Source organism: Pagrus major, chromosome 5 (assembly GCF_040436345.1).
Source record: "Pagrus major chromosome 5, Pma_NU_1.0".
Classification (NCBI taxonomy): Eukaryota; Metazoa; Chordata; class Actinopteri; order Spariformes; family Sparidae; genus Pagrus; species Pagrus major.
Window position 1 is genome coordinate 2,614,537 of NC_133219.1, and position 26,313 is coordinate 2,640,849.

The 26,313-nt window shown below is 41.2% G+C and overlaps 1 protein-coding gene and 1 pseudogene across 3 annotated transcripts; both read right to left on the bottom strand.

The window, feature by feature from the left end:
- LOC140995341 (uncharacterized) lies at positions 1-2,670 on the bottom strand (annotated as a pseudogene).
- A 1,886-nt stretch (positions 2,671-4,556) lies between these two features.
- On the bottom strand, positions 4,557-25,730 carry noxa1 (NADPH oxidase activator 1). Of its 3 annotated transcripts, XM_073466527.1 has the most exons (17): positions 25,647-25,730; positions 23,500-23,567; positions 21,648-21,822; positions 21,195-21,277; positions 19,426-19,534; positions 17,601-17,735; positions 14,805-14,912; positions 14,094-14,153; positions 13,975-14,012; positions 13,699-13,837; positions 12,218-12,286; positions 10,584-10,671; positions 8,352-8,458; positions 6,477-6,637; positions 5,890-5,998; positions 5,040-5,163; positions 4,557-4,898 (listed from the first exon to the last, which is right to left on the bottom strand). In XM_073466527.1, the coding sequence occupies exons 3-17, from the start codon at positions 21,819-21,821 to the stop codon at positions 4,792-4,794; spliced, it is 1,611 nt and encodes a 536-aa protein (XP_073322628.1). In that variant the 5' UTR covers position 21,822; positions 23,500-23,567; positions 25,647-25,730; the 3' UTR covers positions 4,557-4,791. The 3 variants fall into 3 exon arrangements, with proteins under 3 accessions (XP_073322628.1, XP_073322629.1, XP_073322630.1); XM_073466528.1 differs by lacking the exon at positions 21,648-21,822 and having other exon boundaries at positions 4,708-4,898; XM_073466529.1 differs by lacking the exons at positions 21,648-21,822; positions 25,647-25,730 and having other exon boundaries at positions 4,708-4,898; positions 23,500-23,589.
- Positions 25,731-26,313: the final 583 nt, after the last annotated feature.

The following is a 26,313-nucleotide window of genomic DNA, read 5'->3' on the forward strand; positions in this document are numbered from 1 at the left end:
CTAAACTAAACTGCCTGAAGTTGAGCGAGATCCTGTTCCAGCCTGTCTCCCGGTGAGAGCAGCAGCCCTGTCTGTGGCTATGCTGATTAGTTTTTCTTCAGAGAAAATGTTCATCCATTCACGCAGCCTGCAGACTATTTTTCAGTGCATCACACAGCAACTCTGAACCTGTGCCATGGTGCAGTTCAACAATGTCAAAAAACACATTGTCCACATCTCCATTCCCTGTGACATCACACCTGACATAAATAATCACGTACTGTATGGGTGTCCATGAAATGGGCTTTCATCTAGTGTTATGCTAATACGGGAATCAAGTGATTTGACATTAGAAATACATTTCTTTCATATTTCTTGTGCAATGTCCTCTACAATCTGAGCATATGAATGTTCAGATCGATGAGCAGGGCCGACTGTCGCCCCACTCATCTCATTAAGTTTCATAACAGGATTCAGTTTTGTATAAGGCAACCTTTTTTTTAGCAACAGTATAGGCTGCCCTGAACGAACAGGCTGTCTCCTTCAACATACTGGAGCTGAGGTCGGCAACTTTCTTTGGAAGCACTTCCTGTTATTTTTGCTTTGCTATTTCAACAGCTCGTATATGGGTGCTCAGAACCCACCTTATGGGAGCTCAGCTCCCATTGGCTCCCATGTAACTCGAACCCTGGTCCTCAGTGATCCATAAGTGGACAGTTTCAAGCCTGTCAATTCACACCATCTTAAACGCGTCTTGACACGCGTCATGAGTGAACACTTTAGATCAGATCTCACTTCCCTGCTCTATATACAAATATTCACCTACATCACTGGAAGAAACAGATACATTTATTACACAAAGAAAGGAATATATTCATGTTTAATGTTTGCTGAATGAACAAGTATGCCCAAATAGTTAAGAATGTGTCGTATTCAGCATTTTACAAAGTTCATACAGTTTCTCCTCACGCAAAGTCTCAAAATTTAGCTTTTTTGTAAGGGAATCTGGTGACTTTGTTATATTCTTTAATAATTGTGGTGTAAATGGTGAAATCAGTTGAAACAGTGTGTTCAAACAGCTGCTAAATGTTGGCAGGTAAGACGCACTTTAGACACAGAAGCAGACAGGCTGGACTTAAAACACCAAAACATAGGCTTTTAGAGCGATGCCATGACAAAGCTCAGTGACAACATTTGGTTTAACATTACTTTAGGTTTTTCCTTTTGAACCAACGTTTTACTGAGGTGGTAGATTATAATGGCATTGCAACCCCACACTGCTGTATGTTCCCAGAGCAAACCAAAGAGAAAGCACTCAGGTATGTTGCCTCTCTGTTCAGAGCAGTCATTTGAAGACTGACTACTCTCACTCTGTATGTATAGCTAGCATAGTCCTCACTGGTAGGCTCTGAGGCAGGGAAGGTGGGTGTTGATTCTGTGCATTGGGAGAGTAGAGCAGTAATTAGAGGCCACTGTTTCATAAGCCATTTGAATGAAGCTGTCAGTGGCTCAGGTGCCCCCACCTTGCTGCTTTTTACATCTACCATTTGTGACAACAGTTAAAAGCACCTGACATTTCCCTTGCTGGCAATTAATGGCCAAGCCAGTGAACTTCCCACAGTTCTGAGGGAGTCAAGGTCTCGGCTTAATATACAGAGACTTGGACTGCTATCTTTAGTCTACCACCCAGGGTAGGGTTAGGGTAAGTAGAATATTAAAGGTGTCTGAATTCATGCTGTATTGGCAAGGTATAATACTAAATATACTTTAGTCTGAGGAAGTGCCACATTGATTCAGTAGCTGTTCTTATTTTAAAAGTGATTATAATGTGCCAGATATTAAAGTGTGAAAGTGATGTGTTTACATACAGACACATTAGAGAATATCTGCTGACCTTGGTCTTTGTCTAATTTATAACTCTGAATAAATGAAGTCAGTCACTGCTCCACTTTATCTTTTCTCAGGATTTAGTGGCAAGTGATTTTAGATTTTTTTTAATTTTTCCATAACTGTGAATTGGCACTGCCTGAAGATGATTTGTTTTGAGGTTTTATTTTAGTGGCAGACACAAAGCCATCATCAGTGCTTTGGTTTCAAAACAGCTGCTTGATTCAACTGTATTAATTTCCCATGCACTTTAATATGAAGGAAGCACAGAACAAGTTTTATCTGCTAAATTCCCCTGTGCTCGGCTTCATTCACTTTACACTTTATCTTCTGAAGTCTGGTAGGCGCTGCAGTATGATGCTGCCACCAACTTGCATACTCATGAGGAAGCTGTGTCCATAGTGACCAAAGATTGATGCCATAAAAGTTTGAAAAATCATGGACCTAGCATCAGGGCCCCCCCACACAGGATTCTGAAGAGACATTTAATGTCTGGACACAGATATCCCCTAAATGAAAAAATGGCTGCAAACTCATTTTTCCTCCTTTACAGCAACAAGATAAAATATACATGCATCCAGCATAGATGTGTACAATAACAAAACAGTTCACGAGAGAGAATATAGGTAACTAACATCTGACCTAACCTACATGCACCAGTATACCTGCCACATGACCACCTTCAGACCTGTTTGCCTCAAAAGTCTAAAAAGCTCAGATTTATTCTGTTGAGACCATAAAGCCTTCCTCCACTCAGACATCTCACTCTGCCTCACGCCTGGTGGCAAACTCTAGCAAAGACATGGTGAGTTTCTTTGAATACCTCTGTTTTTGACTCTCTTATGAATTATTGAAGAAGTGAAGATTATGGCCCACTGTTCCAGTATGCACAGTTTATCCCAGCTCAGTCTCAGAAGTTACAGTTAATTCAAAGCTGCTGTGGGCATCTTATTGGCCTCCCTCACTGTAGCCCTCCTCTCCAGGATAGTTTTTGCAGAGAGCGTGTGACAGGAAGATTAACAATATTCCCTGTAGCGCTTCATAAAAGTCTTAAGTCCAGAAAATGTTCCTATACTGTATCAGTTGTGTCTCCCAATAATCCTTATCTTTTTCAATCTATTTGAAATGCTTTTTCACACCTTAGCTGTACACAGCTAATCATTTTATAAATTACCTGACAATTAAAAACTCTTAAACTATACTTTACTCTTGAAAACTTTGTGGTGATTTTTCCCTAACTCTTTCAATCAGGGTTGTAGGTACACTCAGGTCATGACTTCACATCATTTTAATGGGAATTTGGCAACCTCAGGGTTGTTTTACATTGCACATTTAAAAGCACAATGCCATTTCTGCCACTAGGGGTCTTGATCAAAACAGAACAAAAGAAGACTGGAGACTGCTGACTGGAGCTGGAGGGGAAATGTACGTTACTTCATGAACGTAACATTACAGGGAGGAGAGGGGAAAAGAAGAAAGTTTAAGAGCTTGACCTAAATACAAACACACAGACACCCTCAGTGTGCTGTGGCTTGCTAGCTTAAGGCTGTACAGTACAGTCATCTGGCTGTATGAGGTGAACAAACACTTGTGAAAAATGTGCTTCACTGATGGTGAACACAACATCAAATTACCCTCATTGCTGGTGAAAATCCATCTGATGTGACTCAGGCACAAATGTTTTGTTACTAACCCTAAGTTACTTTGAGTGTCGTTTGCTGACTTCCTTCCTCACTCTCTGACCCTCTCCTGGAAGTTACAGCAACATACGACCAAATGAAATGCACTGTTAACTTGAGTAAACTTTTTTCTGGTTTGAACATTGTTGTAAACATTTGGGATAATGTAAGAACACAACTGAACAACATGTAGAACAAAGGTCGAGTTGTTTTTTGACATTTCAATGCAGCAATCTTACATATATCTTTAAAAGCAACACATGATGGGTATTTTACGTGCTGATTCCACTATTTTTAGACTCAGAATAACATTTGACTACGTTTAGGCCATTAAAGGATTCAGCACTCGTCCACCAGAATATTCATGACCGCATTTACAGCTTAATTAAACGAAGTGTCCAGAATATGTAACAGTTCACTGAATCATTAAATATGAAAAATCTAAATTATAACGAAGAACAAAAAAAGCTTTTTGGTGTCAGTTCTACATGTTCTGAGTTAGGTAAGGGGTACCTTTGGGAATTTGAACTCAACCTCAGTATTCCTAAAATTCTGGTCACAGCCATGCTCACAGTGCATCAGTATTGCATCATGACAGACCTCAGTGATCTGTGTCATACTAATAACCTATTTATACGATCTGTAATGTTAGATTTAACCAATGTGTATAAATAGCACAGACCTTTAAATTTTCATTCCATGTTGTAAAACCATCAGATAAACACTTTTATATTCAGTGTGTAAATGACTGTATTTACTACTGTAAATAACATGTTTCCTAATAATTTACTACAATTGATACATCGCTGGTAAATTCACAATATTTTTTTAATTTAATCATTATGTACATATTGATTTAAAAGTTTCAACATCTTCATTAAGAAAATGTATCAGGATACAATATTAGACCCTCTGGTACCGAACAACCTTAATACAGTTTAAGGTTGCCAGACCAGCATCATTGAAACCCTGGTGCATTCAACAGGATTATCAGAGTTATACCACAGGACAGAAAAAGTACAGCAGGTTTAATATAAACATACTCTGAGCCACGACAACAGCACTACAATGATACCATATTAGAAGAAAGAAAGAAAGAAAGAAACATTTGAAAGCATGACAGTCATTAGTGAGTGCACCGTTTGTCCCTATATGGGTGCTGTTCGGTTGCTCTGAGGCTGTAAACAGCAGCCATTCACAGGTTCGTAGGCTTATTAGAGATGACTGCACAGGAACACGCCTGCCTTTATAACTCGAGGCTCTGGGTGATGTCCATGTTCTCCCTGTAGGAAAAGCAGCTGGGAAAGATGCCGATACTTCCTGCACAGTGTCCCTCCAGCCACTCGTCATTAACTGTCAGAGGGTGAAAGAGAGAAACATTACGAGGCAGTGAGACTCCCATCTGAACAGAGGACGAAGCCGTGTGAAAACATCTTAAATGAAAGTGGCCACCACTGACAAGTCATTCAGTATGAAGTTAACCCAAGGCCTCACCTTCACCCAGGATGTCGATGGTGTCTCCTTCACTGAACTCCAGGTCCTCTGGGCCCTGGGCAGTGTAGTCATACAGTGCCACCATCTGGTAAAGGATGGTACGGTTGGCCAGGGGGTCCTCAGCCTGAAGCATGATAGCACAATGAGGGCAAGTTTCTTTCAGCATATAACGTAAATATGGAGGCCAAACTGCAGCAGAATAATACTAAGGAGGTTTGGAGAGGCATGAGGAGCATCACTGGATACAACCAACCAAACGTCCAAGAGGAGGGAGGCAGCTGAATCTCATATTCAACATATGTTCCTTTTAATCTGATCCTGCCATGCATGGGCATTTCTCAGTTTGTAATGGGTGGGCCATATGTGGGCTTATGGAGAGCCAGTGATCATTGCAGTGTTGCCTTAACTTCAAATAAGACCCGTTCTGATTGGGATACATGTTCTTACGTACCTGCTCCTTTAGCAGCTAAAGTTCATCGTTGGAACCTTATAGGGGGGTGACTGACTGTAAACCTGGGCCTATGTTTGCATATTTTGTTTTGAAAATGACGAATAGGTCCAACAATTTTTTAAATGACTCCGCCAGATCGTCTCAGCCTGCAGCCACAACTCAAGCTGTAATGCAATCTTTTGGGGCAACTGACCATCAAAGTTCCATCTACTAAAGGTGAACTGGTTTTTGCCACTGTGGTTGTTATTAAAGTGTCTGACAACACTATGGAAAGGATTTCTATATCAAACCTTTTTGTTGAAGGGGGAAAATCTGGTGTGAGGACAAATGCAACCTCCCCAGGCATTACGTCAAGTTTGAATCAATGAGGCATGTGCAGGTGTGAAATAAAATCCTCACCTGGCACCACAGGGTGGCTCTACCAGCCTCAGCCACCTCTTGCACGGTGTAGCCTGGCTCGTCCTCCCCAGCCAGAGGCATCAGCACCCTGGAGCCATGCTGCTTATGCCTGATGAAAGGAAGACATGGAGGGGTGTGGTGAGGGGGAGTAGTAGCAGGGGAATAGATGGGGAACTGAAAGCATCATGGGGGCGAACATGGGTTGGCACAGGATAGAAAAAAATAATTTATCTTGAGAGCACAGATGATTACAATCACCAGAGCAAGGCTTTGAAGCTCGTTATTGGTTGTCAGCTCCGATTCTTATTCTGGCAGCCAGAAAAGTGAACTGGTCTTGTTATCAAGCTTTAGATGTCATGTAATGCTTTTGTGTTTTTTCCCACGACGATGCTTGTGCTATTGTTTATCACTGCTGTCATGGAGTGCACTCATATCTGTGTGCATATCTGCAGTCTCAGTGTCCTTTGTCTCTCAACAGACACTGGACCCACAGGGTGGAGTGGACAAAGAAAAGCATATTTTTAGAAATGAAGCATCACTTGTTGAAATTCAAGGAGACAGAAGTGGGTTGGCAGGCCTGTGGTTACCTGAGGCGCAGCTGAGACACTGGCTGGCCCAATTTCTGTGCAATTTGTTCCTTCAGTTTATCGTACGGTGTGTCCAGAGGGACAGACAGAGCCACAGTGTATATGTAGTGGACCTTCACTACCACAGAGCCCGTCTCTGCTCCCTGAGATTCACCAGCATTCTGGGAAGAAAGAACAGGAATACAGCTTTTATTTAAAATACAGATCTTGTCCAGTCAGTACAAACACTTTTCAGATAGTTCTTATTTTAGTTTACTAGTGCTATCATTACTCCTGCCCCTACGATTGATAAGTACTTGTAATGCTAGTACCAAGAGGAATTTCAGTGCTAGAAGCAACAGTAGTCAGATTTTTAGTGGTAGAAGTTACTTCACAGATTTTACTGGGACAGGGCCTGCCCAAATGTTTTTGGGCCTTACCCAACCCCAATATACAGCAGCATAATGTAAAGGGCAAGGTAACCACTTTAATGTTTTTTGTTCTGGCTACATTTCCAGATTAATAAAAAACTTATAACTACCATAGTTTTCTTCTCTTGTAGAATGCAAATATAAATAACAGGATGCACACCATGCAACTGCAATGTCCCAAGTTCAAGCCCAGCTTGCGACCTTAAAACAAGTTAGAATCGATGGCCTCTACTATGGCTCTGAAAGACCAGCAGCCTAACTGTGCTCTGTATTGATTAATCTGTGGTGCTGAAGTATCACACAGATTTGTAATTGCTCCATTTTCTCTCAAGCCCTTCTGTCAGTTTGTATTGGATCTGTAATATTCTCTAATTTATATACACTATATGGTCAGCTCTAAACTATATTGTGAACATATACCTTTACTGTAGCAGGGTGACCCAAACGTTTTCCCTTGGAAGGGAAAACTAAACTAAAACTTACTGGTGGAACCTGGTCCTAAAGAGGCACCTAATGTGTATACAGAATCCCTGAGAGGCAAGTGAGAAAAACATTCTGCTGATCCATTGCCTAAATTCTTCTCTCTCGTGTTTATAACTTTTATGCTGGTTGCTTTTTTTCCACTTGCCTCTCAGGTGTGACCCTGACTTGACTGACTTGTCACGCTGCACGCCATGCTCACACTGTAAAAAATAATTAATCATTAGGCATCAAACATCTTTGAAGAGTGTTTTCACCTCCCAACGAATCAAACCTTATGGCAGGCCAGCTTTGGCCCATGAGCCCCACTTTGGGCTTCCCTGCTCTAAAAAGTAGTGTCACCTTTATGATCAAAGTGACAAATATAGTTGTGAGAGGATTTTGGAGACAAACTGCTGCCTGTGGTATTCCTATAATGAAATTGTCAAATTAGAAATGGTCATGGTTTAGACATCCTACAACTCCTTTGGGTGGTGTGCACGAGTGTGTTGGTTAGTTGTGTGGGTGCAGTCGGGGGCTCCCATTGGGTCACCACCCCATTAGAAATGAACAAATCAATGACTGACAGGAAGATATTATCGTGTCATCCTCATCAATTTGAGGATAAGGCTCCCTGTATAACCTCGACAGAGACAAGCTTTTATTTCATGGCAAATGTGGAACAGGAAGTCCATTAGTTATTTCACATAAGAATGAATCGTTTCAGGTCACAGTGGCATGCAGAGACACAAAAGAATATTTATATCCAAACGCTGACTACCTCTGCCTCCCCTGAGTGTCAAAGTGACTTAATCGGGACACATCAGCATTTCCTCTGCTAAGTTCAACCTTACAAAGCAGTTTCTTCAAGTCCACACAATCCTTCTATATTTAGATCAGGGTGGGTGTGTATCATGAGCTGAATGTGTGAAAAAGATCTTTGATGTAATTGTAATGTAAACCTTTCAGCTTACAAAAGATCCATGTGGCGAGAGGGAGATACTACCTGGTCGCTGGCTGTGTTGGCTGTGTACCTCGGAGGCTCTGAGGCTGGCAGCAGTGCGTGGGTGGCAGTAGTGTAGGATGGAGGTGGAGTGTCTGAGGTAATACATACTGCAGGGAAAACAGCACAGGTACAGTGTGAGCACATACAGTACAATTCTAATGGAAGGTTAGACTTGTAGATGTTCTCTGAGTCTGATCCACTGTGAAAACAGAAGACAAACACAACAATAGCCGTTTTCATACTGGACAGCAACCCGCCAATTTGGCTGTCCTTTTTGCGGCTAGGTCCGCAAATTTAGACAGAGCGCGGCATATTGGGGGTCTGTTTTGGTCCGCCAATATGACGCCTCGGAGGGTACACTTTTTGCCACCTCCATTGCTATGTAAATCCAAGGCGTCGATGTGCCAGCAATTGCGTGACATGGGCGGAGGTGTCGATGTAGTGCAATGTTGTGCGACCCACAGCCGGGAGTTTTAAAAGCAGGAAACAGCTGATCACAGCAGTCAGTTTATCACTTCATCCGCGGACGTCAAGATGAGCAACTGAAAAGCCGCTGAGATCCAGGAGATGCTAACCATCACAGCCGAGAGAATCATTAACAACCAGATCACGGGGACTGTGAAAGATGGTATTTTGTACGAAAAGTTCTCCGAGGAGCTTAGCCGACGTGGCTTTTGCCGGGAGAAAAAGCAGTTGTTTTACATCACTGTTCACGCCCAACTTCGTGCTTCATGTCATGTCACATGTTTACACCTACCCCAGCGGCGGCTTTTTTGCAAAGGAGGAATATTACACCTCCGTTTCACATAGGCAAGGCGGCAGATTGCAGCCTTTACCTGGCTGCAAATGTGGCGCATTTTCTAACTAAAAGGGGCTAGTGATTCTAAAGAAGTTGCTGTTTTCTTTACACCCTCAGCAGCTTTAACAGGAGCAGTACTTAAAGGAAAGGTTCACATTTTTTCAAGTCCGTCTTCAAACAATACTCACAAGAACATATATACATTGGAACTGCTATTGTTTGCTGTAATCATTTCCCCTATTCATACCAACCATTGAAAGACTAGAACATCCCCCCTTCTGGGTACCTGGACAGAGTTTCTTCAGAAGATAACCACTTGATTTGTCTACCACAGACAGCTGGAGCCTCTTATCAACTTTAGTCAAACTAAAATGGTATGTACTTTGGCTTTGCTTTTTTGGTACAAAACACTTACATTGAAATCAAATTATGAACAGGACATCACAGCAGGTAGCCTACAACATGTTTCAGTGTTCATATGGGCACCTGACTGTTTTAAGACCGACTGAAAATAATTAGAACCAATCATACTATTACATCTTGAGTCTTATATTCAGTTTGGGACATTATTTCTACTAGTAATGATATTGTAATCAGACAGCTTGTAAACAAACGTACAGGTAAGATGAACTATCTCTATTTCTTTTTAAGCAGAGGAGTTTCAGGCACGACTTCCCCTACAGTATACTTCCAAGGTGCACAGAGAAGGAAAGAAAGTCTAAAGAGGTCAAAACTCCAGCAACACTTCATTATTACACCAACAGGTTATGGCTTGTGGCCGTCATCAGGGTCAGTTTTTTGTTAAAGCCAACAATCTGCTGATGAGGAATTATTTTAGGTAACATTTTTGGTGCACTCACTTCCAGGCTGTGTCTCAAATCAATGAGTCATTCACACCTGGTCAGTTACTCTACAGTGAGCATAACATTGAGACTTCATCAGCTGTCTAAGAACTTTGATTTGCTTGCTTGCTTTAGTTAGTACTAAATTACAAAGCTCTTCCCTGAGTACTTACGAAGAAATCACTGACAGATAAGGGCCTCGTCAAATAAAGCTTTACCACACGTAATGTATACGCCTTTCTGTGAAACAAAATGTTGGGTGGACACACTTACAGACCTACAATCTGATGTGTCTGTCTTTGTGCCCTTTGCAAAACTAAAGGCAGTATCAGCCCTTTACTTCAACAGCTTTTCTTTTCAAAGCAAATTCAACAACAATAACTGAAATTCCAGCAGCACCCAAATCATAGGCAACATTCTGGTACAGCCACAGTGCCAGACAGTAGACACAAAGAATACTGCTCTGGCCCTGAAATGATCTGTTAAAATAGAGAGGAGCTTACTGGAGCAGATCAGAGGAAAGAATGTGAAACAGGAGGATCTGAGAGAAAGTAGAGTAGGAGGACCAGGAGGAGTGTGATTGACTCTTACCACGAGGAGGAGCTACAGAGCTGGGCTGGGCCTGTGGGCGAGTGGGTGGCTTGAGTCCTGGTGGAAGAGGGATCCCTCTGGGAACTCTCTGTGAATGAAGACAAGACAGAAAGGTCAGTGAAACTCCCCACTGAGTAATCTTCTAAATTCTATGGCTGAACTGCTGTATAGCACAATTTGTTAGAATATTTTCTTGTATTTTCCCTGACACAGTTTTGCTGCCTGGTCTCTGGAGTGAAGCAGAGCTCAAGCTCTGCTCAGTATGAGTATAATTTTGAGCAATCTCAAGTGCCACCATTAAAGCTCTAACGGTCAGTGTTTCCTCTCAGAAATACACTGACTAAAGTGACTATATAGGTCAACTGTGAAAGCAGCTTATTACGACCCATATTTATGCATCCTGTTAGGTGGCGACCTCTAGTGACCTCTAGTGGAAGTCAGGTGAAGTAGTAAAATGAGCGACAAAGTCTGCATAGGGAGGTGGATGGGCAAAATGTATAAGCAGGGGACTTTAATCCCAGAGAACACTGTTCTTGTCCCTTGTGAAGCCAAAAGGGTACAACTGTTGTTGCTACGCCGCAATGGTCATGTTGTTTTGGCGATATGCCAGTGATATACGTTGTTTTGGGAATCATTGGCAATCAACCTATTCAGTTGTTTATGACAATGTGTAGCTATTATTGGAAGGCTCTCCAGTGTGTTAAGACAAACACGCTGTGGACGAGCCCTGCAACACTGCCCCCTGTCATCAACAACACTGTCTGCTGTTGCAACAGCATCATAGTTTCCCAGGACTATAATGGGGGCATCCAACATCAACCTCATCATCAAAAAGGCCCAGCAGAGGATGTACTTCCTCTTCTAGCTCAGAAAGTCCAACCTGCCGGAGCTGCCAATCCAGTTTTACACTACAATAATCCAGTCTGTTCTCTGTGCATGTTATTTTCTTATTTTACACATTTATATATTCATACCCGTTGTTTCACCTACTTGCATGGACAGTATACACTAGTTCTGTACATAATATACCTGCCTTTGCTCAGTCTTGTTTACCTTGTTCAGCTGTATGTCTATTTCTATTGGAACAGTCAGAGATGTATAAAGTAACCAAAACTCATACTTAAGTAAAAGTAAAGATATGGTGTTAAAATATTACTTTGGTAAAAGTGACTCCTACAAATAGTACTTGAGTAAAAGTCTTAAAGTATCCAATATTAAATGTACAGAAGTATCAAAGTCAATTATACATATGTACGTACAATACATACACGTATGCATATACTGTATACTGTTTTTTTTTTCAAATCTGGTTTTTGATCAAATACGTTAATTCAAACATGCATGTATCTGGCTCTGATGCAGCATGTGATCTAAAAAGTAACTAACTAAAGTTATCAAATAAATGTTATGGAGTAAAAAGTACAATATTTGTCTTCAAAATGCAGTGGGGTAGAAGTATAAAGTACCTCAAAATTGTACTTAATACAGCACTTGAGTAAATGTACTGGTTGCATTCCATCACTAGTAACATTAACAACAACAACTTAAAAACAAAGTCAAATTCCTCGTATGTGTACACATATTTGGCCAGTTAAACTGAGTGTTTGAGTGACTGTTACATGTACAAACATTACATTCTCCTTTTTGCCTTTGGAAATCTTGACATCAGCAGGTTCGAGCAGGGACACTGGCAGAAGTCCTCTCTGAAAGATAAAGACCTCAAAATCAGACAGACTTACAGACTTATGTCAAGTGCCACCAGGGGCACCAGGCTGTAGACACCAAATCCTCAAAAACCTGAGGAGGAATAACTGCATATAAATTACACATGGACACTTTTCAAGAATTAATTAGGGCCCGAGCACTTGTCAACGCAAGGACCAATTGAATCTGTAAGGATTCTTATTATTCTGCACATTAAGCAGCTTTTTGGAGGCCTGAACATACCCCAAAACTCACCAAACTTGGAATACACGTTACATCTGGTGAAAAATGTTATAATTCAACTTGATTGGGTGTGGGTGTGGCCTGGGGGCTCTATAGCACCCCCTGGAAAATTTCAAACTTGAAGCCCCTCCTCCTACATGCACATACATGAACGGAATTCGGTACGCATATGTATCATGACCAGACGCACAAAACCCCCCCCCCGGACCCATACCCTCAGTCCAACAGGAAGTCAGCCATTTTTATTCAAAGTTGAGATTTCCCATCTACACCAAATTGGTCACACATGTAGAGGGGTTCTCCCTGAATACGTCTATGCATCAATAATGTGTCATATCCATAGCACCACCCACTGGACACAGGAAGTCACTGAAGATGTTACTTTTGTGTTTTGGGTGACACATATCCCATTTCGGTAGGAACCTTTTGACAGGCAATGGGCAAGCAGACGTCTAGGCACGCGCCCTCCGACGGAACCGCAGCCCGACATACGTGGGTCGAGGGCCCGATCATCTCTGCTTGCAGATTTAATTATTATTCCATTTGATTAAACTGCAATAACTGACTTCCTTGGCTGCATTGGGGCCGCAGAAAGTCGTTGTGAACAAAACACTGACACCTTTTACGTTCCTGTGGTGAACTCATTTGAAAGCACACAGCGCAACATGATCATTCATTCGGAGTATGCTTGTGTCCACTTGACGAAAGTCCAATATTCTCTCTTTTTTAGCTCTGTTTTGGTCTCCACTGACTCTAGAGAGATCTCTGGCTCTGTAGCTGCTACATGCTCCACTGCGTTAACCAGCTAGCCTCTGACTGACTGTTTGCCATTTACTGTTGAGCAGGTAGTAGGAGTGTAACACAAAGCTGCTATCTGTTTCTGTTTATGCCACATAAATGATAACATTGCTCCATGTCTGCTGGGTGTATACAGCATACACCATACGTCATGTTCACTTTATAAGGGCATAACATGTAAATGTTGTGTTTCCAGCTTGTTCTGCCCCCATAGGGCCACAAAGTAACTTCAATACAGCTTTACTCTTCTAATCCAAAATGTAATTGTATCTAAGGTGTTTTAAAGCTCAAGGAGAAAAAACAAGGACTTTTCTCAGGACACCCACTTAACATTTACACTGTATCATTGGCTCAGGTTCTCTCTCCTCACCTCTCCATCATATATGACAGTTGCCATCCCATCCCTGTCCTCCTCACCGAATAAAAACACCATGGCCCCTCCTGGCACAGTCAGCTGTCCCAGGCCCCGGGCCATGTAAGGAGTCCGCATGCGCATGTATCGAGAATCCCTAACAGATAGTGAAAACACAAAATCTGTCATACATCTACAATCATTGTTTTACTATAATGTGTTATTCACTAGGAGGATTAGTGTCTCATCAGCTCAGGTTACTAATATTTCTATATGACTGGTGATAATACTCACTCCGCTCCATCCATCTTGGGCTCGTAGAAACCAGGTTTCTGTGGAGAAGACAGTGACAGTTAGCAAAGGAAGTGAGTGACAACCACATAGTTATTCATACTGACACTGGTCATTCTCACCTGCAGCCTCAGAGGTTCAAAGCCTCCAAAATCATCATTAGGAATAATGGAGGAAATCACCTAGAAGAGAACATCATACATTACTGAATTCGGTCTTATTATTGTGTCTTATGTCAGGTTGCAGATTGTTGAATGAGGAGTTTGAATGGCACATATTGTTCTGGATGGAATCAAATCATTTGGATTCAATTTCAAAAGAGTTTTAATCAAATTTAATCTTGATAAAAATTATTATATTACAAAACAGCATTTTCAAAAATGTACACATGATACACACAATTTTATATCATGGCATAGTAAAGCTAGCTATCTATACACAGTGAAATGTGTCAAAAGTTTGGTGAGCATTGCTATGGAAGCCCAGTACTCATTAAATGAGGTTTTGACCCGTAGTTAGGCTGTGCTGTCATAAATCTACCGAGTCCTCTGACAGATGACAGCACTCTCCAACCCTAAACTAACGTACCCTTAACTACCCTTATACTCTATGCTCACCCAAGTAAAAATCAGTTACTCAGCTGTTTTACCCGATCTTATATTTACATCCTATCTGCTCAGACTAACCCACATCGACTGGCCCTTCCAAGCTTTAAATGTCATGGCCCCGTTCAGTTGTCCAGCTGCCATCCCTGCCTGTCTCGCCCCACTAGTCTTACAAATAGTTACTAGTCATTCAGCCATGACACAACATTCACCACAGGGATACTCTACCTTTGCCTTGCCCAGGAAGTCTCTTTGCGGCAGCTGCTCCACATCCTGTTTCCTGGGACGAAAAACCAAACCCTCAGGCACCAGGAGAGGAGCTGGGACTTCCCCCCTCTGTTATGAAAGTCAGAGTAAAGTGTTCCTTTTCATTGCAAATCACAATTACATATGCACTGACTTCTCCAAATGGCTGTTTTAGATGAATAAAATCACAATTTTAAGCCAGAATATGTGGCCAAAATATGATAAAAGAAAATTCACAAGGAGCAATAAAAGTAACTTTCAGTACTGTGCTTGTGGAGCCTGTGCTGACCTGAATCTGTTCTAGCACACAGAGACATTATCGCCACAGCGAAGGCCTGCCTTTACGCCGCCTTTGTTCACACTGAACCAAGCAGCACCATAAAGCTTGCTCTAAATTACATAATTATATAATCCCCATCAGTAAACAGCCGACCCTGTCTGACACTTGGGAGAAAGTTCATTGAAGTCTCGGTCGGAAGGGCTCACAGTCGGTGAATTTTTTTTCAATACAAGATTCCAGAGACAGCAAGTACAACACCACAATAGTGGAAGGAGGCAGAGACATGGTGAGTTAAAGTTTTTTGCTCTGAATTGCGTCACATAATCACCGGCATTCATCTGCAGGAGCTGCCTGGCTCTGGACAGACGCTGTTTTTCAGGCAGAAATGTGACGCAGAGTTGGTAGGACAGACAGGATGGCAGACATTTTTCCATGTATGGATGCAGTATTTCTTTCCTCATGTAAGTTGCCAAAGACACTACCAGTTACCACATTACTGTTGTTTGGTCCTGTAATGTTGCTTTGTAGGTTGAAGTGTGGTACATTTCTCTTTTATTTGATGAGCATGTTGGGAATTTGATGAAATGGGCCCCTAAATCATCCGTTAATGCAGCAATGGTAAATAATAGAGACTAGTGACAGTTTCAGGCCGCTTGTCGTCACTGAATAACTCAAATGTTTTTTGAAGTGTTTTTTCAAATATTCCTAAAACATTAATCATGACTGAATAAGCTACAGTCCAAAAAAAAAAAAAAAAACATCCTTAGTTATCATTTGAATTTAACGCTTATATACTCTGCTCATCTGACCCTGAAGATTTCATTAGATTTTGATTCCAATAGTTCTAATTCCTGGTTGGTGGAAGTGCTTTAAAAATCATTCATTCAACCTTTATTTGAATCTCAAAAAATCATTGAGGGCAAGCCCTCATTTTCAATGATGTCAAGAGCACAAATAAAAACAGAATAGGTGCAGAAATGTGATAAAAACAACAAATCACAGAGCAATTAAACAGAATGGGTACATAAAATGATAACAGATAAGAAGCAATATGACAGAATAGCAATAAAACTGACGTGCATGAAAGATAAATGGCAGACAACCATACAGGACAGCACGTAGTTAAAAACAGTTACATTCAAATGCTGAGTAGTTTGAAAACAAAGTCTTAAACTGACCTATAGGTATAACTGTAACAAGTTTAAGTGTACGTTGTAAATGTTCCAAGTGTATGGAGCTACTAATTGAGCTTTGCCCACCTCAAACCAGTAGGAAGAAAACAGACAAAGCACAAAGAGAAATCTCTCAAGGCTGCTAACAAAAGCTACCTCTAACCCTAACTTTGGCAGAAAGTGCTGCATTACTGTGACACCTTGTTACTCAGAGATGCTGAGTCAGAACCAGATTTCCAGTGCCCTTAAGTTTCAAAATATTTTTTTATATTGAACTTGAAGGTTCATACACAGCATTGAATAAAAACCTTAACTGCAGGCCTACTTACTGGATTTCTTCCAGAGTTATCAGCCACATCTTGGATTCCAATGGATTGCACTTAGTGCTTTTCTACCTTAACAGACAAAGTGCTTCACTCACTTACACATTCATACAAACCAGCAAGTGTGCTGGCATGCTCATCAGGAGCAGCCAGGGGTTCAATGTTTTGCTTAAGGACACTTTGGGCAGGAGGAGCCAGGGTTCATACCACCTGCCATTAACCAATGAGCTGTCAGCATCGAGCTACTAATTAACAATCAGAAAAATCAATTTTTGACATTTGTGAATAGATTGTGAATTGTGGGAGATAAGAAACTTTTTTTAGCCACCCCTAGTTGTGTGTCAGGTCTATCCACTTTGATGGAGACTGGGACTGAAAGGTCACTCATCCACAATTTCTTTCATTTCTTTCTCTATAATAACGCTGAACATCAGATTACATTGACTACAACATAATATGATTGTTTGCCTGTCTGGCCATCAGATTCGGGCTCCTAACAGCTTGGTAGAGACCCCAGAATTTTCATTCACTGTCACTCAAATTAGCAGGGCTGTTTTCACCCAAAAGAGAGTGAGGCATGAGGCAAGGGCAAAGTACCTGGATGGGTTGCTCACATCTATATGAAGAAGGCAAAAGAGGAGGCGCTCTAGGAACTACACAGTGACAAACCCCCCTTTCCTGTTCAATGGCCTCTTCTGGCCCATGTATCTGGTGCTATATGCAGCAGGAGGTGAGACAACACACCAGTAGAGTCAAATGGAGCACAGCCAATGATTCATTGTTTACCAGACATTTCCATTTCATTGTATCTCTAAACAAGTAAGGACAGAAAAACTGTTCTTACTTTGGAGGACCATCCTCATCGTCCTATCCTTTAGACTTCAAGTATGGCGACAACAAACAGACACAACATAAACAGTGCAATCGCAATTGACTTTGGAAATTTGTCACCAAGGTTTATGTTGTGTCCCTCCCAGTCTGTTCTCAAAGTTGTGACACTCACCAGGATGCTGTCCAAAGCCACCTCTATGTTTCCCCCTCGACCTCCTCCTCTCTCCTGGGAAGCTGACTGCAGGACCTCCCTGGCCCGCTCCCACTGGCCCATCCGACAGTACACAGCTGCTGCATTATGTAACACCTAGGGGACACATCAATGTTAGACATTACATCCTATAAATATTGATGTTTTCTTTACTGCTGCGTAAAAACCTGCTTAAAAGAGATTTCACTGAATCATTGAGGACCATAAACTGCCTGTATGCAGGCCAACACCAATCATTTAATGATTACTCAACCAAAATCTTTTACAAAGTTACTTCCTTTTTGGATTAAAAAAATTCCATGCAGTGTAGTTTTAAGACACTGGAAGATGGAGCTATCAGCAAACAGCTTCCTGCTACTGAGGCTGAAAAGCAGCATTCTTATTCAAGTATTCATCAGGGTGATGAGACGTGTGTGATTTAAATAACCAGAGACCTGTGCCACTTTCTCAAGTTCTCCCACCTTGAAGAATAACATTGTCAGAGAGATGTAGTGGGGTGCATTATTGATCCATTTTTTATTGTGTGATGTTTGGGTAAGTGCTCCAGTTCAGTTTCAATTGTTGTATAATTCCTAAATACTGTTCTGTTGAGCTGCTTCCCTCACTGATGGAGACATTCCAACCACTACAAGCTGAAGACGAAGGGGCAGCTTGTCTGTCAGTCAGAGAAAAATGTGCCTCAAAAAGCATCCACTGATCATACAAGTGATGATTCCTGAACACAGATATCTAGTATTTTACAAAATAATATTAAGTTTTAGATGTATTCAAATTGTGTTTGCAGTGAATTTGCACATTTTGACCAAGTGACCAATGAAATTGTAGTATCATTGTCTAATAAATCTCCCCAAACAGTCAATGTGCAAACTAACAAAGCAATGTAGACACCAAGTAAATGTCTGTCCCAGCTCTTTTCTGACAGATGCTAAAAGTCACCAGGGAATCCAGTTCTTGTCTTATTTTCCTCTAATCCCTCTGCTGTATCGTTTTTGCCTCTTCAAATATGAAATGGAGCAAAAATTTCTGCTAAAATTGAGGACGTGCGTTTTTGCCACAACCTGTATGGGCTCTCACACGCAGGATGAGGTCATCACTGAAGATGCACTGTTTCCAGGAAGTAGATATTTTTTAGGTGGATTCAAGTATCCATTTCAAGGGAACTTGAAGCTGTCGCTGTGGGAAATGTATGCAGAGTGATGTCCTTTACCACCAATCTCAATTGAACACCAATTCAATACCTTTGAGCTCTTTTGTCATCATCATCATCATCATCATCATGCGTGTGTGGAGTCCTATTGAATTGGGTTCCCCTGACAACCACTGTGGTTGTCATGTAATTTACATAACAAAACTGCATCATTTTCATCGTATCAAAAGGTGTGACGCTGATTGTGTCTGATGTTGTGATGTGATTTTTCAGGCTGGTGGTCATATCACCCATTTAAACACTGTAAGGCTGTAAGCATGTTAGCTGCACTCAGCCGTAGTGTAGCTGTTGCACTGGCACACTGAGAATGTCTTATCTGTACTTTGAGAAATATGCAGTGTTGTGCAACCTCCTCAGCCTTCATCAATGAAGCTTTGTTCCTCCTGGGTGTGTGTGACATTGGAACTACACAATGCAGGAGATGACACCGCACATTTTGCTCTGTTTTCATTCCTCAGTAGTTTCTGAGCTCATGGGAATAGATCTCCTTTTAATGTGTGAGAAGAAGCGTGCTGAAGGGTGGTATTACCCTGTGTGAGTGCAGGTGTGTGGTGTAGTGTGTGAGGCTGAATGTCTGACCTGCCAGCTGTACAGTTTGAATCGCAGTCCCAGCTGTTTGTAATCAATGACCACGTTTCCTCTCATGTGCTTCTGTGCCCAGATACAGTCTGACAGAGCCTCTTCCAACCTGGACAGACAGACAGAGATGTACAGTACTAAATGAAAAACAAATGTTGTTTTACAGGTTATGTGTCTGACTTTCTTCGTCAGGCGCAGTAACTTCCTTGAGTCTCTACTGGTTGCCTGGCAACCTAACAGTGATGAAAGGTATGCAGGAAGTGGCTGTGGCCAGTTTAGAAATAGTCCACACATAACACATTTACATTCACAGTACTAATGAGTGGTATCGATCTTCTCATCAAAGTGTTACCAGGATTTAAAATAAGCCTTAGTGCATTTCCCAAAATGTGAAACCATTTCTTAATACATCCATGGTCTAACTTCCAAGTCCAACTAATAAAGTCAACCTGAGAATAAAACCTCACATCTACCGAGCCTGTGGATTTAAAATCATAAATAAATTCAAATCATAATCAAACAAGACCTTCAGCGAGAAGATGGCAACTTCTATATAATTATCATAGTTATTCTTACTGTCCGTCACCGGGTTGGATTCTGAAAATTAAAACTATTTTTTATGGTGGAGTGCTGAAGGTGAATTGAGTCTTAAAGCCTGAGGAGAGAAGCTGCTCTGTAGTCCGGTTGTACGGCAGTAAAACAATGTTTACTTTATTTTACCATCATCATATTGCAGTTATTAATCTTACATAGTCACAAATAGATACATTACCCATTATTTCCCACACATAGGCGTTACATGGACAGTCTGCCCAGATATATTCACTCCTGCCCATTATATTTATCCTAAATGCAAGGTGTGTTTTTTGGTTAGCTTTATAAAACTTAGTGCTGGCAAAGAAAGACCGCTGCCCGGCCTGCCGAATCAACAAAAAAAAAAAAAAAAAAAAAAAAGCTCCTTTGCAGCTGGGGTCGGTAAGACCCTAGAAACCAGCAAAAGCAAGCCAAATTTTGAAAGTATCCAATAGAAAAACCCCACCTCCCCCCTTCACACCCACTCCTCCAAAGCATATGAACACACACTGCCTGACTACAGACTGCCCTGCAGCTCTCGTTGGCCAGCTGGGAGATGTTTTAACAGCTTGTTTGCTACGTCTACGTTAATGACACATACAAGCTCTTTTAGCTTTTTAGACTAGACTTAGACTTGCTGATTATAGCCGCTACAGGAGTGTACAGCAGTGTTACTGCGTTCAGGGCTGTGTGCTTTGTGCTACAGAGTTAGCAAGCTACTCAACAACAGGGTCAGAAGCTGTGTACTTGGGGCTCAGCATATTGATGGTTATTGTTAGTTCTCACCACCATCAAGCTAGCTTGTTAGTATTTGGCTCCACTTTCTCTGCCATTCTAGTGCCACTAGCTCGCTGATAGCTTTAACAATACATCACTTGCGGTAAGACTGATCATGTGCAATGAGTGCAGGCAGGCTGGTATGTAGGTAGACAGACAGGTAGCCTTAGACAGAGCATTTGATTTATTCATTGCCGTCAGGATGATTTTCTACAAATATAACAAAAAATGATTCTAGAAAAACTTCCCGACCCTAGCTTTAAGGAAGCAACAATAGCATTGTATGTGACATTTAGAGCAATAGTGGTAATTACAGGATGATAGTGCACTGTTTTCCATAATTGTGCCTCATTATCTGTGACTGTTTCAAAAGTTACTAAAGCACAGACTATACAGGGGCACAGGGTGTCGCTCCCTACCTGTCAATCTGCATCATCACTGCTCCTCTCTGGAAGAAACCAACAGCAAGACGTTCATCCTTGGCAAGGGTGAGATCTAAAGCCTGGAAATAACAGTGGGGGAGAGACAAGGTAGGATGGACACAAACAGATGGACGTATTACAATATGTAATCGTGTACGTTTTTAACCATGGTGATATTCAGACTGGTGTACAGTGGATCATAGCTCATAGATTTACTGTCTTGTTTAAAAAGGAGCTGCTTGGGGTTTGGTTTACTTTTTGCTGACACTTGATTTCTCTTTTATACTTTTTGATTCGTCAGCATGACCACTACTATGGACTGTTTGACCAGTTACTCTCTGAAAAACAACTGCTCTTACAGTAATGCGTCAAGTCTGAAGCTATAAATCTTAATGGACAGTTCACTACATCCATCCATCCATCCATCCTTCATCCCCCCACCACACTGACCCTCAGGGCCAGCTCCAGCTGTCCCAGAGCCAGGTGAGCTGAGGCAGCATTGAACAGAGTGCGAGAGGTGGGTTCACTGATCTGCTCCAGTATGGCCAGAGCTCCTTGCCAGTCCTTGGCGTCCACCGCCTGCACTGCCTCATTCCACAACTGCAGTAACTCAGTGTAAAGCATTCTGGACAGTGGCGACAGGAGGAGAGCAAAGGATAACAGACATAAATAAACATAGGAGGTTGTTCTTTGCTTCTGCTTTTTTTAAAGGAGGTGCTCTAAATGTGTTTATCGAACTGCTAACAAACTTGTTTTTTGGACTAGAAAAGATAAAATTAAAAATCATTCACTCTACTCAAAAACATGAACAAAAGCTATTCATCAAATTTCTTAACTTAAAAATGCTCTTGAACTGAAGAGAGCTCCAAAGGTCTGACGTTGTTTCAGAGTAGATCCTAGACCAATGAGCACACACCTTCTGACAATATGTTTTGGAGAACAAAGTATTGTCATTGTGGAAAATAACTTAGCTTAAGAAAAAGTATCATAATTTTTTGCCTATTTCTTGCATTTGATATGAACATTTGACAGAATCTTTTTACACAATAAAGGGGTTAATAATGCATCCATGCATCTTTATTGTCTGCATTTGACACGTTTGATCAGATAATGAGATCTGAACGATGTTCTATAAATAAAACTCACATGTAAATAACATGTTTTTGCAACTATAATCTTTTTTGCATTTGTAAAAATGACATACGTTAAGATTCTTTCCATTGTCTTTGGTGTAATTCGTAGACAGTTGATAAATATGGACCCAGTTGTTACATGTATGGATTGATGAATTTGTCTGAACATTTTAGTAAAAAAAAGGTACCGAATCAGGCTGACAGACACTTTAAGAAAAATGAAAAATAGATGTTTCATATACATTTATATCTGAAATAGAAAACTGGACTATCGAAATCCTGGAAAGGCGAGGCTATGTTTTTGACTGATGGCTGTATGTAGCAATAAATGTCTATTAGTTTGTGTGTAGCTGATAAAATTGCTCAGAAATCACATGTTGGAGGAGGTATTCAGCATGCGCTACTAAAGTAAAAGTACCAGAATGTAAAAAAACTAAACATCAAACTGGATTAGCATAACTGGTGTATTACCATATTTTAACATTACAGCTGATGGAGTCATATCAAGTCTCTGTACTGTTGTAGTTGGAATCTGTCATATTTCATAATAAGGAGATGTTTTGGATGTAACATTTCATTTGCAAAGTAACTTTTAATGACTGCCATCTAGTGAATGTGGAGTATTTCCTTCTGAGATGTGTAACACCAAAAGAAAATACTCACAAATGTAGCTCAAAATTGTAGTCAAGTACAGTAAATGTAATTTGTAACTTTCCAAAAGAGCAGAAAATAAATGGACTGAAAAATAAAGTTGACCTCAATATTTTGCTGCAAAGGGCAATAGATTAAGTGTTAGTTTAAATAAAACAGTTTGACAAAGGAGGAAAAAGAAAAACGGTGAGAGGGAGGGGCGAGGGACATGGGGGTAGACTGGATCAACAACTAATTCATACAAATTCTTACACCAAGCCTTAATCTAAAGTTAATGACCAAATTGTTAAATTGTATTTATTATTTCTTAACAATACAATAACTGTAAAAGGAAAGAGAAACCTACAGAGAAACTGCACAGATGTTAATCAGTAACGTTCTGCACAATTTAACTGGAATACTTCCTTGTACCTTACCCTGTGCACATGTCAGTCAGGTCAGTTCATACAGGTTAATAGTTTAATGACAGTTTAGCAGAGAAACCTGATAAATCCTGTCCACTCATTCACAATGCTCACCTTGTGCTCCTGAATGAGAGGCTGCTGAGAGTTCAGTCAGTGTCCAGCTGTGCCTGCTGCCTTCCACACTGTGCCAACAGGGAAGAGAGAGTGAGTTAAACCTGCCTCCTCAGGAGTCTCCACCCTGCTGCTACAAGGAAGTCCTCCATCCACATTCCTGGAAAATGAGCCACACAGATACACTCAAGAATTCACCTGGCAGTGTGGCACATACGCATGACAATTACAACTTCCAGTCACACAGCATTCAGTCAAACCTGTTGGACCCGATAACCCCATGAGGATAGATTTTGTATTGTGTTCAAACTAGTACATTTCTTACAGGAGATGCATTGTTTGAGGATTTACTGCAAGTGTCAAGTCAAAGTTAAATCACAGAATAATGTAGACAATTGATTACATTTTGTAAATGTCTTAAATTCTGGCACACCGTTGACCTGTGTGGTCGAACCCCAACTACATGACTGTACAGACAGGTGGAACTAAAAATATGCCAACACTTGACCCAGAAACTGTCCTTAAGAAACTCTATGATCTAACTCTGAGTCATCAAATCATGTCAACATACTGTAGTGAGCTCTAGTTGCTCCGAAGTTTAACTCATAATACAATTACTGTGATGATTTAAATGACATCTTCTCAGAGTGACCTTTGACCTCACTTTACACGGATGTTTCAGAGAAGGAAGTCAAGAGGAAAATGACTCCAGAACTTTCCAGAAGTCACAGGATTTAGACAATAAGAGATACATTTACTCAGGCATATACAGGAAATAGCCATAATGTTTATGGCACTTAGAGCGCATACCTCAGCTAGGCCAAACAGTCCCCCTTTAAGTCAATTGGGCCTAATCCAATATCAAATAAAACGTGCATATTTAAATCCACTAGATCTGGACTTTTATTTGGATCTACATGAAAATTGTACTCAGAACCACCCAAATACATGATTTTTCTCATCAAGATCCATGCATTATTCCCTGAGAGATTGACGCAAATGTTGGAAAACTATTTGGTCAACCTGCTGTACAGGTTGTGCTTTGCTGGTAAGTAGTACAGCCACCTGGTGGCCTAACCCCCTATAAACCTCTACAGAAGTAACAGATTACCAGTTCAAATTCTTTACTCGAGTACAGATTCATTACTGGTGACTGTTATTCCACTCATCATTGTATTCTATATGAAAAAGTTGGATGGGCACCTTAAACAGTAAGACGTGACAGCCATTGGTTTCTGTTTCTTTTTAAAGCCTTGAAGGGCAACATGCCATCATACATCAGCAGTGTTACACTATGTTAGACGAGGTGAGGACCCAAATGCAGACACACATGGGAGGCAGGATCAGGGGAACAAAAAAAAAAAAAAAAAGCAAGCTTTATTACACAATCGCTGAATATACAAAAAAAAACAAGGAATCCAGATACTAGGACAAACAACAAATTAGAAACTAAAAGCTTAAAAAAAGTGCAACAGAAAAGTAAAGTTCAAATCAAACAAGAAACCAAAATCAGAAACATGCCAAACGGGAGGCACGAGGAAACACTGGGGCAGAATGCTAGGTGGCAACACGGGGGAAGGCAGACCAAGGCTGTGTCCCAATTCAGGGGCTGCATCCTTCGAAGGACCCGGCCTTTGAGGCCTTCGAAGGCGATCCTTCGGAGAGACCTTCGGGGGCAGCTAAATGGGAAGCAGTGCCCTGCAACTCATCCATAAGCCCCTTCAGTCTCTTTGCCTCTGACACAATTCCCGCGGTACCCTGAACCTTCCTCAATGAGAGCCTATCAAACAGTTCCTTCTCAAAATCTAAGAAGGCCTGAAGCGCATCCACCAGTTTTATCCTGCCACCCAGACAAGCAAACCATGTGTCTTGAATGCCCACAAGTGTGCAAATGTCTGCTGGGTCCATAATTATGGTCAGTTCATTCTTTTAAACTATGTTAGACGAGGTGAGGACCCAAATACAGACACACATGGGAGGCAGGATTGGGGGAACAAGAAAGCAAGCTTTATTACACAATCGCTGAATATACAAAAACCAAGGAATCCATATACAAGGACAAAAAACAAAGTAGCAACTAAAAAGCTTAAACAAAGTGCAACAGAAAAGCAAAGTTCAAATCAAACAAGAAACCAATATCAGAAACATACCAAACAGGAGGCACGAGGAAACACTGGGGCAGAATGCCAGGTGGCAACACGGGGGAAGGCAGACCAAGATGGGGTAACAGGGAACAACACGGAACGAACTGACAAATACATGAGGGAGAACAAAGACTTTATACACAGACACACTAATGAGGGGATCAGGAACAGGTGGAGTGAGGAGGGAAGAGGAACAGGTGAGGGAACGAGTGGAAAAACACTGGGAGGGAAAAACACACAGGAGGAACTGAAAAGCAAGAAGTGACACATGACAAAATAATACAGGAAACACAAGAACAAGACACTGACTCATGACAAGCTCTTTATTAAACTTGTCATAGAGGCACCATTCAACACACTCTAGTGATTGTATAATGCTCCAAGTTCCCCGGTTCCCCAGTTCCATGTTCTTTGTCCATGTGATCAGCTGCAAACTTCAGTCGAGCTTTAAGTTGCTGCGTCTGGATCAAGAACTTCTTTCTAACACAGCAGCCTCTCAGCTCATGTTGATGTAAAACAAACTTGACTGTGGACACTGACACCTGTCTCCCAGCAGCTTCTAATTCATTGCAGTCTTGCTTTTTGTATTATGATTATTAGGTTTATCAGATGTGTTTTCACAATAAGCCAAATGTTGAATGAATTCATCAAAATAATAAAATCGGGAGTGACT